Source organism: Triticum urartu, chromosome 6 (genome assembly GCF_003073215.2).
Source record: "Triticum urartu cultivar G1812 chromosome 6, Tu2.1, whole genome shotgun sequence".
Lineage (NCBI taxonomy): Eukaryota > Viridiplantae > Streptophyta > Magnoliopsida > Poales > Poaceae > Triticum > Triticum urartu.
The window spans coordinates 293,486,081-293,498,776 of NC_053027.1; the positions used below are offsets into that span (position 1 = coordinate 293,486,081).

General features: G+C 46.0%; 1 protein-coding gene across 1 annotated transcript; it reads left to right on the forward strand.

Annotated features, from left to right (window-relative positions):
* Positions 1-10,626: 10,626 nt before the first annotated feature.
* LOC125517237 lies at positions 10,627-11,575 on the forward strand. Its single transcript, XM_048682419.1, has 3 exons — positions 10,627-11,139; positions 11,217-11,321; positions 11,424-11,575. The coding sequence occupies exons 1-3, from the start codon at positions 10,905-10,907 to the stop codon at positions 11,534-11,536; spliced, it is 453 nt and encodes a 150-aa protein (XP_048538376.1). The 5' UTR covers positions 10,627-10,904; the 3' UTR covers positions 11,537-11,575.
* Positions 11,576-12,696: the final 1,121 nt, after the last annotated feature.

Below are 12,696 nucleotides of genomic sequence, written 5' to 3' on the forward strand. Positions count from 1 at the left end.
GATTAACCTAATTAACTTAACCTAATTAATTTGTTAATCAAACCAATTAATTAGGTTAATTAGTTGTCAGTCAATGACATGTGGGCCCCCTGTCCAGTTTGACCAGTCAAACTGTTGACTGGGTTGACCCAGTCTATGACAGGTGGGCCCTGTTTGACCCTGTTGACCAGTCAACAGTTGACTGGTCAAATGCTGACTGGACCCCCCCTGACCCCACTTGCCAGCCACACATGCATTCTGTTGGGTACAATTCTGTGTACGCATAGCAATTTAAGATTTATTTTTCGAATTAAAACAATTTAGAAAATGATTTAAAACTTTTACATTTAATAGAAAATAATCCGTAGCTCGGATGAAAAAACTTTGTACATGAAAGTTGCTCAGAACGATGTGACGAATCCGGATACGCAACCCGTTCGTCCGCCACGGATCCCTAGCATAATTTGTCCTCTCCGGTTAATCTGTCCGAAAACGCGAAACACTAGGGATAATTTCCCGAATGTTTTCCCCCTTCACCGGTACCACCTCGTACCGCGTTAGGGCACACCTAGCATCACGCTTTGTCATGTCATGCATCGTCATGCATTTGTTTGCATTATATTTATTGTTTCTTCCCCCTCTTCTCTCACTAGACACCGAGACCGACGCTGCTGCTACCCAGTACGACTACGGTGTTGACGACCCCTCTCTCTTGCTAGAGCAACCAGGCAAGCCCCCCCTGATCACCAGATATCGCCTACTCTGCTCTCTACTGCTTGCATTGGAGTAGTGTAACATGTTACTGATTTCCGTTAATCCTATCCTGATGCATAGCCTGTCCTTGCTACTACTGTTGTTACCTTTACCTGCAATCCTAATGCTTAGTATAGGATGCTAGTTTATCATCAGTGGCCCTACATTCTTGTCCGTCTGCCATGCTATACTATCAGGCCGTGATCACTTGGGAGGTGATCACGGGTATATACTATATACTTTATACATGATACATGTGATGACTAAAAGATGGGTCGGCTCGTAGGAGTACCCGCGAGTGGATCTTTGTGGCGAAGCGACATGGCAGGTTGAGACCACCTAGGAGAGAGGTGGGCCTGGCCCTGGTCGGCGCTCGCGGTTATTTCAAAATAACATGCTTAACGAGTTCTTGGTATTTGATCTGAGTCTGGCTACTGGCCTATACGCACTAACCAACTACGCGGGAACACTTATGGGCACTCGACGTCGTGGTATCAGCCGAAGCCTTCGTGACGTCAGCAACTGAGCGGCGCGCGCCGAATTGGATCGTAAGCCTGCTCATGTATTAAGGGGGCTAGTTCTGCTTCCGGCCGCGTACGCAACATGCAGGTGTGCAATGGGCGATGGGCCCAGACCCCTGCGCCATGGGATTTAGACCGGCGTGCTGACCTCTTTGTTGTGCCTAGGTAGGGCTGCGACGTGTTGATCTTCCGAGGCCGGGCATGACCCAGAAAAGTGTGTCCGAACAAAGGGGATCGAGCGTGTTGGGAAATGTGGTGCACCCCTGCAGGGAAGTTAATCTATTCGAATAGCCGTGATCTTCGGTAACAGGACGACTTGGAGTTGTACCTTGACCTTATGACAACTAGAGCCGGATACTTAATAAAACACACCCTTCCAAGTGCCAGATACAACCCGGTGATCGCTCTCTAACAAGGCGACGAGGGGAGGATCACCGGGTAGGATTATGCTACACGATGCTACTTGGTGGACTTACCTTCTGCTCTCTTCTACATGCCGCAAGACGGAGTTGGCCAGAAGCGTAGTCTTTGATAGGACTAGCTATCCCCCTCTTATTACGGCATGCTGCATAATCCTGCGCCATAGGATTTAGACCAACATGCTGACCTCTTTGTTGTGCCTAGGTAGGGCTACGTCGTGTTGATCTTCCGAGGCCGGGCATGACCCAAAAAAGTGTGTCCGGACAAAGGGGATCGAGCGTGTTGGGAAATGTGGTGCACCCCTGCCGGGAAGTTAATCTATTCGAATAGCCGTGATCTTCGGTAACAGGACGACTTGGAGTTGTACCTTGACCTAATGACAACTAGAACCGGATACTTAATAAAACACACCCTTCCAAGTGCCAGATACAACCCGGTGATCCCTCTCTAACAGGGCGACGAGGGGAGGATCGCCGGGTAGGATTATGCTACACGATGCTACTTGGTGGACTTACCTTCTGCTCTCTTCTACATGCTGCAAGACGGAGTTGGCCAGAAGCATAGTCTTCGATAGGACTAGCTATCCCCCTCTTATTCCGGCATTCTGCAGTTCAGTCCACATATGATACCCTTATTCCATTTGATACCAATGCATACATATGTAGTGTAGCTCCTTGCTTGCGAGTACTTTGGATGAGTACTCACGGTTGCTTTGCTCCCTCTTTTCCCCTTTTCTATACTCGATTGCTGCGATCAGACGATGGAGTCAAGGAGCCAGATGCCATAGTCGATGACGACTACTACTACTCGGGAGGTGCCTACTATTACGTGCAGCCCGCTGGCGGCGACCAGGAGTAGTTTAGGAGGATCCCAGGCAGGAGGCCTGCGCCTCTTTCGATCTGTATCCTAGCCTTCTTAAGGAAAACTTGTTTAACTTATGTCTGTACTCATATATTGTTGCTTTCGCTGACTCGTCTATGATCGAGCTCTTGTATTCGAGCCTTCGAGGCCCTAGCTTGTAATATGATGCTTGTATGACTTATTTTATTTGTAGATTTGTGTTGTGATATCTTCTCGTGAGTCCTTGATCTTGATCGTACACGTTTGCGTGTATGATTAGTGTACGATTGAATCGGGGGCGTCACAGGCACCACACACCCGGTGGGAGAAGGCGAACGTGCGGGCCGCGCTCATGGTGGAGCGGGAGTTGCTGCGGTGCTGGCTGATGGAGAGCGGCCACGACACACTGCTGGAACGTGTCGCTGAGCTACTAGATGCGACGGCATTAGGAGCGTCGCCTTTCTTTTATCTGCTCCCTTCCTGAGCTGCTACTGGACCTCACGACGGGCCTCGCTGCAACCGTGCGCCCTAGGGTGCTCCTGGGGTCTTCATCGACACCAGGACGGCCGGCGGCGCCGGGGGCCCCGTTGCCCCCACACCGCCTCTGATGAGCATGGGTGTCGGTGTCAAAACCAGCGGATCTCGGGTAGGGGGTCCCAACTATGCATCTAGGCGGATGGTAACAGGAGGCAGGGAACACGATGTTTTACCCAGGTTCAGGCCCTCTTGATGGAGGTAAAACCCTACGTCCTGCTTGATTAATATTGATGATATGGGTAGTACAAGAGTAGATCTACCACGAGATCAGAGAGGCTAAACCCTAGAAGCTAGCCTATGGTATGATTGTATGTTGTCCTAGGGACTAAAACCCTCCGGTTTATATAGACACTTGAGAGGGCTAGTGTCGGTGTCAAAACAGGCGGATCTCGTGTAGGGGGTCCCGAACTGTGCGTCTAGGCCAGATGGTAATAGGAGACAAGGGACACAAAGTTTTACCCAGGTTCGGGCCCTTTTGATGGAGGTAAAACCCTATGTCCTGCTTGATTGATATTGATGATATGGGTGTTACAAGAGTAGATCTACCACAAGATCAGAGAGGCTAAACCCTAGAAGCTAGCCTATGGTATGATTGTATGTTGTGATTGTTGTCCTACGGACTAAAACCCTTCGGTTTATATAGACACCGGAGAGGGTTAGGGTTACACAAGGTCGGTTACAAAGGAGGAGATATCCATATACGTATTGCCTAGCTTGCCTTCCACGCCAAGTAGAGTCCCATCCGGACACGAGACGAAGTCTTCAATCTTGTATCTTCATAGTCTAACAGTCCGGCCAATGGAGATAGTCCGGCTATCCGGAGACCCCCTAATCCAGGACTCCCACAGTAGCCCCTGAACCAGGCTTCAATGACGATGAGCCCGGCGCGCAGTTGTCTTCAGCATTGCAAGGCGGGTTCCTTCTCCGAATACATCACAGAAGAATTTGAATATGAGGATAGTGTCCGACCCTGCAAAATAAGTTCCACATTTCACCGTAGAGAGAATAATGTTTTCTCGGATCTAATCCGCTAGCTTGTTTTGGCAACATGACGTTACGTCATGGCCCGGTGATCATTTGAACCGTTTCTTTTAACCAGCCTAGCACATAACGCGAGGCAGTTTTTCGACACGTCTCGTCAAAGCAGAGATCGTGTCCCCTTATTACGGGATTCTCATCAATACGGGCGTGGGTAACCCAATCGCGCCATCAATTGTGGCGCTTGGGGGATAAGCTAGTTTTACCTGGCAAGTGGGGACGCTTAGTTTTGTCCGCCCATATAAAGGGATAAGGATTCACCTTTCTATCCACGCCTTCTTCCTCCTCTGCTCATCTGCTCCCGCACACTCGAGCTCTAGCGCCCAAGTCCTCACTTCCATCTCAACCTTCTCCAACCATGTCCGGAGCGGGAGGCAAGTGTATGGTCTCCTCCATCACGGAGGGAGACGTCAAGAAACTGAGGAGAGCCGGATACCTGCCCGACGATATCGCGCACCGGCTCCCAGATGAGGGACAACTCATCCCCACCCCGAGCCCCATGATAGGGTGGTATTCCTCACCCATTTTCTCCGCGGACTGGGATTCCCTCTCCATCCCTTCATCCGGGGGATCATGTTTTATTACGGCCTGGATTTCCACGATCTGGCCCCGAACTTCATCCTCAACATCTCGGCATTCATCGTCCTGTGCGAGGCCTTCCTCCGCATCAAGCCCCACTTCAGCTTATGGTTGAAGGCCTTCAATGTCAAGCCGAAGGTAGTGAGCGGCCGCCAGGCGGAGTGCAGAGGTGCAATGGTGTGCAAGATGCCCAACATCACATGGCTCGAGGGCACCTTCGTGGATACCATAAAGGGGTGGCAATCGGGGTGGTTCTATATCACCGAGCCGCGTGACCCCGCATGGGTAGCGGCCCTCGTGTTCCGATCTGGCATCCCCATGCGGCTCACCTCCTGGCAAGAGAAGGGCCTGTCTTGGGGTAATTCAAAAAAGCTGACCGGACTCCAGTCATGTATTCAAAACATGGTGGACAAGAAGCTCAAGCTTGTCAACATAGTCCAGTTTATGCTCGTCCGCCGGATACTCCCGTGCCAACAACAGGAGTTTACCTTGTGGGAGTTCAATCCGGCGCAACACCGAACTCTGAACAGGCTCTTCGATACGACTCATGAAGATGTGTGGAAGGTGCTGTTCAAGAGCGCCGAGGTCCCTCCCCCTATTACCAAGGATCGCGGATTCAGCGCGAAGCGCCATGCCAATGCGGTAAGTTGTTTTACCTTTCACAGGATACTTATTTTTATATAGATTGACTCTACGCGGGATCTGAACTCCCGTAATTCTGACAGGACTGGCAGAAGATGGCCGGACAGATTGACTATCCAGCTCCCTTGCCCGAAGGCCTCGCAGACGCTCTTCTGACGAAGATGTTGACTCCGGCCCCTTATAAGGTGCCGGAGAAGACCAAGAAGGCCAAGGGAGCTCGAAAGAGTTCCCGACGCCAGGCGTCGTTGGACTCACTGTCCGATGACTCTGCGGCACATTCTTCCCCCGAACACGAGGAAGAGGAAGAAGAGGCTCCCCCACTGACTGGGGGAGACAAGAAAAGGAAGGCCGCCCCAACTGGGGAGGCCAGAGGGTCCAAGAAGGGAAGGACTCTCCTTCCGGACAGCTCCACCGCCGCCGACGAAAGTGAAGACGAGTGGTTGCCTCACTACAAGAAATATGTCAACTTATGACCTTCTGTCAGTGACCCTCGAAGAATTGGTCATAAATTTATGACCATTTTAGACCAATTGGTCAAAAGCTGTTCAGGGGCTCCAAACCCTAAACCATTGCGACCATTTTGGTCAGAAAGGTCGTAATTTCCTTACACGAAATGGTCACAAAGCAAACAGTGCTAGTCCGCTGCCTTATTTCTAGTTGTTAATGACCAATATAGATGGTCATAGCCTTGTAGATTGTGGTGGGTTGTGATGACTAGGCGCCATCTCATCAGTTTTGCCTATGTGTCATGTCCATGTGGCAGTTTTTGCCCTAGGTTGTGAAGCAACCTATATTTCTATCATTCCCAAAATTCCCAAAAAAATCTCATAAATTCTTTGGGGCATATCTTCATCAAATATGTAAAAATCCTTCCTTGCCTAGTTCAAAACTAATTCAAGAATATTCATTTTCCTATTCTGTTCACAACAACACTTTATGAAGGAAGTGCTATTTATATATTCTTGATTGCCCTCGGAATTTTTGGGCACTCTGTCCTATCCAAATCATTACCGCATGACAAAATTCAGCTCCATTTGCCTAGAAAATCTTCCTCGGCAAATTTCCAAAGTTTTTGTCCACCTAGAAGCATTGTGAAGGAAGTACCTTTTTTATATCTCTAAATGACATGAAATTTATACAGTTCCTTCATATGCCCAAATTATCACCCTCCTCCAAATTGCAGCTTAGTCAAGTCATCTATGTGAGCCCAGGTTTAGTTTATATTTTATGGCCAAATTGGCACGTTGCAAAGCAAGTGTTATATAGACCCCTCCTATTACCCTCAAACTTTTCGGGCACTCTTCCATACCCAAATCATTGCCACATGATAATATTCAGTTCAATTTTCCTAGTAAATCTTTCTCGGGAAATTTCCAAAGTTTCTACCTCGAGAGAAGCTTTTTGAAGTAAGTACTAGCTAGGCTTACCCAAATGATCTGAAAATTTACCAGCGCATGACCATACTTAAGTAACTTACCTACACCAATTTTGAGCTCATTTCATTCATCCAATCTCTCTCACTAGTTTTCCCAAGTTTCTATCCATAGAAGAGCATTGTGAAGGAAGTACTACTTTGGCATGTACAAATGGTATCAATTTTCTGCAATGCTTTCCTATGCCCAAATAACCATCCTCCACAAAATTTCAGCTCACTCCATTCATTATTTTGAGCCCAGCTTCAACATTCATATTTTTGTCCAGCATGGTACTTTGCAAAGCAAGTACCACCTAGGATCCTCCTTTTGAGCTAAAAATTTGTGAAGACATTCTCCTTACTAGATGATCATCCTCAGCCAAAACTCACGCCCATTGGCCAGGTGCATTTCCCGTACCGCTAATCAAACACTTGGTTGCTAATTCATGTTTGAGCATCGATCGGTCTCCTCGTGAGAATCTTATGTTCTAATTTTCTTCCTAGCACCAACCTGGGAAGTGCCCAACCCACTAGACATGCCTAGGCCACCCAGAACACATGGCAACATTACGGTCACGCGGTGACCACGCGACGGGCATGCGAGTTTACGCGCTCTAGAGTTGGGGCCCTCGGCCACTGCCCAAACCTCGACGTATCGCCACCAAACCATGTATTTATGATTAAATAGGTCCTTATGTAACTAGAAATGATTTTTGGAAAAAATAAATAGCAAACTATGAGGCAGCTGCAGTTCAAATTTGACCCGCTTCCAACTGAATCGGCGGAAATTTGTCTTTTTCACGAGAGGTGAATCAAAATTTTTTACTCCCAACCATTTTGTCAATTGTTCATTAAATATGGCCTAGTATTTTATAAAAATGATTTGGTCCAATTTTGCAACAATTATTTGGTAGTTCCTTCACAAAAAAACCTCCTTTCGGGCACTCGAAAAATGGAAAATGGTTTTTTCGTCCAACGAAAATGAAAACTTCCTTAGGCAACATTGTTTGCCATTCCAATATGAACCCTTGTGCACAATATGAGATCATTTGAACAAACTATGCCATGAATGTGGCCATAAGATTGATCATTTGGCTTGAAAGCCATTGATCTCCACACGTGATAGCTCGTTTCTGAGAACACTTTTTTAAAATAATTGCCGTATTACAAGTTTGTTATTTTTCTTGGCAACTTGGTCACATATAATGACACAATGCGAAGGTTTCCCAATTTTTTGATTTTTTCTGAATTTTTATGCCCGTTTCAAAATGTGGTCAAAACGGCGGGAATGACAGTTCCTAGCTAGTGGTTAAATCTTGGAATTTTTTTGGTGTTTCTATGATTAAATAGATACCTATTTACCTAGAAATGATTTTTGGAAAAAATAAAGAGCAAACTATGAGGCAGCTGCAGTTCAAATTTGACCCGCTTCCAGCTGAATCGACGGGAATTTGTCTTTTTCACCAGAGGTGGATCAAAAATTTTGACACCCAACCATTTTGTCAATTGTGCATTAAATATGGCCTAGTATTTTAGAAAATTGATTAGGTCCAATTTTGCAACAAATATATGGTAGGTCCTTCACAAAAAAAACTCATTTCAGGCACTCAGAAAATGGAAAATGGTTTTTTGTCCAAAGAAAATGAAAACTTCCTTAGGCAACATTGTTTTCCATTCCAATATGCACCCTTGTGCATAATATGAGATCATTTGAACAAACTATGCCATGAATGTGGCCATAAGATTGATCATTTGGCTTGAAAGCCATGAATCTTCACACTTGATAGCTCATTTCTGAGAACACTTTTTTAAAATAATTACCGTATTACAAGTTTATTATTTTTCCTGGAAACTTGGTCACATATAATGACACAATGCGAAGGTTTTCCAATTTTTTGATTTTTTTTGAATTTTTTATGCCCGTTTCAAAATGCGGTCAAAACGGCGGGCTTGACCGTTCCTAGCTAGTGGTTGAATCTTGGAAAAATTTTGGTGTTTCTCTGATTAAATAGATACTTACGTACCTAGAAATGATTTTTGGAAAAAATAAATAGCAAACTATGAGGCAGCTGTAGTTCAAATTTGACCCGCTTCCAACTGAATCGGCGGGAATTTGTCTTTTTCACCAGAGGTGGATCAAAACTTTTGACACCCAACCATTTTGTCAATTGTGCATTAAATATGTCCTAATATTTTATAAAAATGATCTGGTACAATTTTGCAACAAATATATGGTAGGTCCTTCACAGAAAAACCTCATTTCGAGCACTCAACAAATGGAAAATTCAAAATGCACCCTTGTGCACAATATGAGATCATTTGAACAAACTATGCCATGAATGTGACCATGAGATTGAGCGTTTGGGTTGAAATCCATGAATCTTCACACATGATAGCTCATTTATGAGAACACTTTTCTAAAATAATTACCGTATTACAAGTTTATTATTTTTCCTGGAAACTTGGTCACATATAATGACACAATGCGAAGGTTTCCCAATTTTTTTATTTTTTTTTGAATTTTTTATGCCCGTTTCAAAATGCGGTTAAAACGGCGGGAATGACCGTTCCTAGCTAGTGGTTGAATCTTGGAATTTTTTTGGTGTTTCTCTGATTAAATAGATACTTATGTACCTAGAAATGATTTTTTGAAAAAATAAAGAGCAAACTATGAGGCAGCTGCAGTTCATATTTGTCTCGCTTCCTGCTGAATCGGCAGAAATTTGTCTTTTTCATCAGAGGTGGATAAAAACTTTGGCACCCAACCATTTTGTCAATTATGCATTAAACATGGCCTAGTATTTTAGAAAATTGATTAGGTCCAATTTTGCAACAAATATATGGTAGGTCCTTCACAAAAAAACCTCCCTTTGGGCACTCGAAAAATGGAAAATAGTTTTTTTGTCCAAAGAAAATGAAAACTTCCTTAGGCAACATTGTTTGCCATTCCAATATGCACCCTTGTGCACAATATGAGATCATTTGAACAAACTATGCCATGAATGTGGCCATAAGATTGATCATTTGACTTGAAAGCCATTGATCTCCACACGTGATAGCTCGTTTCTGAGAACACTTTTTTAAAATAATTGCCGTATTACAAGTTTGTTATTTTTCCTAGGAACTTGGCCACATATAATGACACAATGCGAAGGTTTTCCAATTTTTTCAATTTTTTTGAATTTTTTATGCCCGTTTCAAAATGTGATCAAAACGACGGGGTTGACCGTTCCTAGCTATTGGTTGAATCTTGGAAAACTTTTGATGTTTCTCTGATTAAATAGATACTTTTGTACCTAGAAATAAATTTTGAAAAAAATAAATAGCAAACTATGAGGCAGCCACAGTTCAAATTTGCCCCGCTTCCACCTGAAACGGCGGAAATTTGTCTTTTTCACCAGGGGTGGATTAAAACTTTTAACACTTAACCATTTGGTCAATTGTTCATTAAATATGGCCTAGTATTTTAGAAAATTGATTTGGTAAAATTTTACAAAAAATATTTGGTAGGTTCTTCACAAAAAAACTTTTTTTGAGCACTCAAAAAATGGAAAATTGTTTTTTCATGCAAAAGAAATAAAAACTCCCTTTGTCAATGTTGTTTGCCAATTTAAGATGTAAACTTATGCAAAATATGGCATCATTTGAACAAATATTTGATAGGTCTTTCACAAAAAAACTCATTTTGAGCATTGAAAAATGAAATGAAAAATTTGTATGTAATCAATCATGACCAATTTATATGGTCAAAAAATCTGCAACTTGTTTGGTGCGCTCTGATTGGTTCATAGGCATATCACGCGGATCATGCCTCAACCACCGTTGGATGCTTCTGGATCCAACGGCAGCCCTCACCCCTCACCCTCTCACCCAAACCCTAACTTCCCCGATCCACTCTCCCCCTCTCGCCCCACAGCCGTCCCCAACCCCACCCCCACCGCCACCGTCGACGACCCTCACCGTAGACAAGGTCGAGGCTGACCCAAGATCGAGCCCATGCCCAGATTCACGAGTGGAGCCCCGCGAAGCTGCCCGCAAACTGCTCCTCTTCCCCACCCCCGATTCCTCTCCAATCTCCGCCGCCGCACCGGATCCCCACCCCCACCGGCGACCTCGTCTCCCCGTCTCCGGCCCCATCCCCACCTCCGGCCGACCTCCCTCCTCATCTCGTCCATCCACCCATGGAAACCCCCTTTTCCACGGATCCACCCACGCCCACCCATGGATGGATAGATGGGGCGCACCAGTTCTGGCGATGGCGGCGCCGGATCCGCACCCACCTGCGTGATGGAGGCCGGCCGCATCGGGATCCACCGCCTGCTCTCGGTCTGGTGCGGCACACCGGACCACACCGGAGATTGCTACTGCGGTGGTCGTCGACGACGGCGCATCTCCGGCGGGACCTAGATGCCCAAGGTATGTACGCCGTCCTTGCCAAGTCTTCCATCTCCTCTCATGTACGGCGGGACCTAGACCTCTTACATTCATCTTGGGCATGCATACGTGGTTGGTGACCTCGCGTGCCGCCATTGCCGGAGGCTGGCTGGCTGGATGGACGGGCGTCCGCGGTGCCGGCGTTTTGCAGCCTTACATCTCAGGTGTGGTTTCTTCCTGCTGTCGTCCGGCACTCGTCCCTTGCTGTTCTAAATTTTCGTGAGGCTTGTGTTTGACATCTCTCGTCGGTGCTGTTTCCATCGCAGGGAAGACGCTTGCTAAAATGTGTGCATGCCAAGATTCCTGCGGTTCCAGACTGATTGGTGAGATTACATTCGTACTGAAGTGCTACGCAAGTGTTATCTGCTATGCTAACTGAACATACAAAGCCGCTTCCAAGTAAATTAAATCGTTTTGCTATGGTTCCTACTGCCTTCGGAATTTGGAAACGTGTCCTACACAGGATAGCCGTTTGGGATCTCTAGGGACACCGCAATCGAGGAATCGACCCGTGCAACCGTTCCCTCGGCTCCGTCGTAGATAGCTAGTCGTACTCTATAGTACCAAAATTTTGCTGATAGGCACAAGGTTGTGTAGCAACCATCAAGATCAAGTGTCTCATTAATTTGTCGATGGGTGCAAGGTTGTATAAACCATCGACATCAAGCATCTCATTAATTTGTCACTCGGTACAAGGTTGCGCATACTTATCAGGAACCATCAACATCAAAGTATCTAATGAGGATACAATTTAAGCCTGGCGATAGCATGACCCATTGTGATGTTTTGTCCCCTACTGCTTGTACCATTTGTTCAGTATGTATATGCGTCCACATATTCCAGGCTGCTATAGAACTACTGCTTATCCTTTATTCTCTTCTCTAGGCTCAGGTTCCACGAAAATACTCCTCTGTAATCGGCATGTAACATCATAAGCTTGTCTTTTCCACATGGCTGACAGCTATGTCATGTTTATCAGTAAAGATGTGTCTGGTTATTTGTATGTTAGCAGATAACCAGACTGATTGGTGATACTAAAATGTGTGCATCCTCTCGTTTGTTGTTACTTACAAGTGTCAATGTACTGATGGAAACAGTGATTGTTTACTTGTGACTAATCTGCTTTCCATCTCATTTGTAGGAGTTCCCGAAATGCCCGATTCCAGCCCCGTCCTCCCCGACACCTGGTCATGGCCCTGTGCATGGCGGACGCGGCTTGGTCGCTTCCTCCAAGAACCTTGTCCCCTCGATCTTGGTGCGGCAGGGGGCGCATCCACCAGATCCGCCGGCGAACATCAAGGCCATGGCTTGGACCTTGCTGCCCTCTACCAAGGAAGGAGCGAGCTCGTGCAGATGACGGCGGCTGTGCTCCACACTCGCGCAGATGCTGGCTGGATTGCTGCCCCTGTCGTACAGTACACTATAGGTGAGCAGATCCAAGCCAGTCCGTCTGTCTCTTTGATTGATGGATTCAAACCATGCCATCCGTCAGTACGTACGTACCTACATGTAGGATTCAACAAAATCATGCCTTATTAC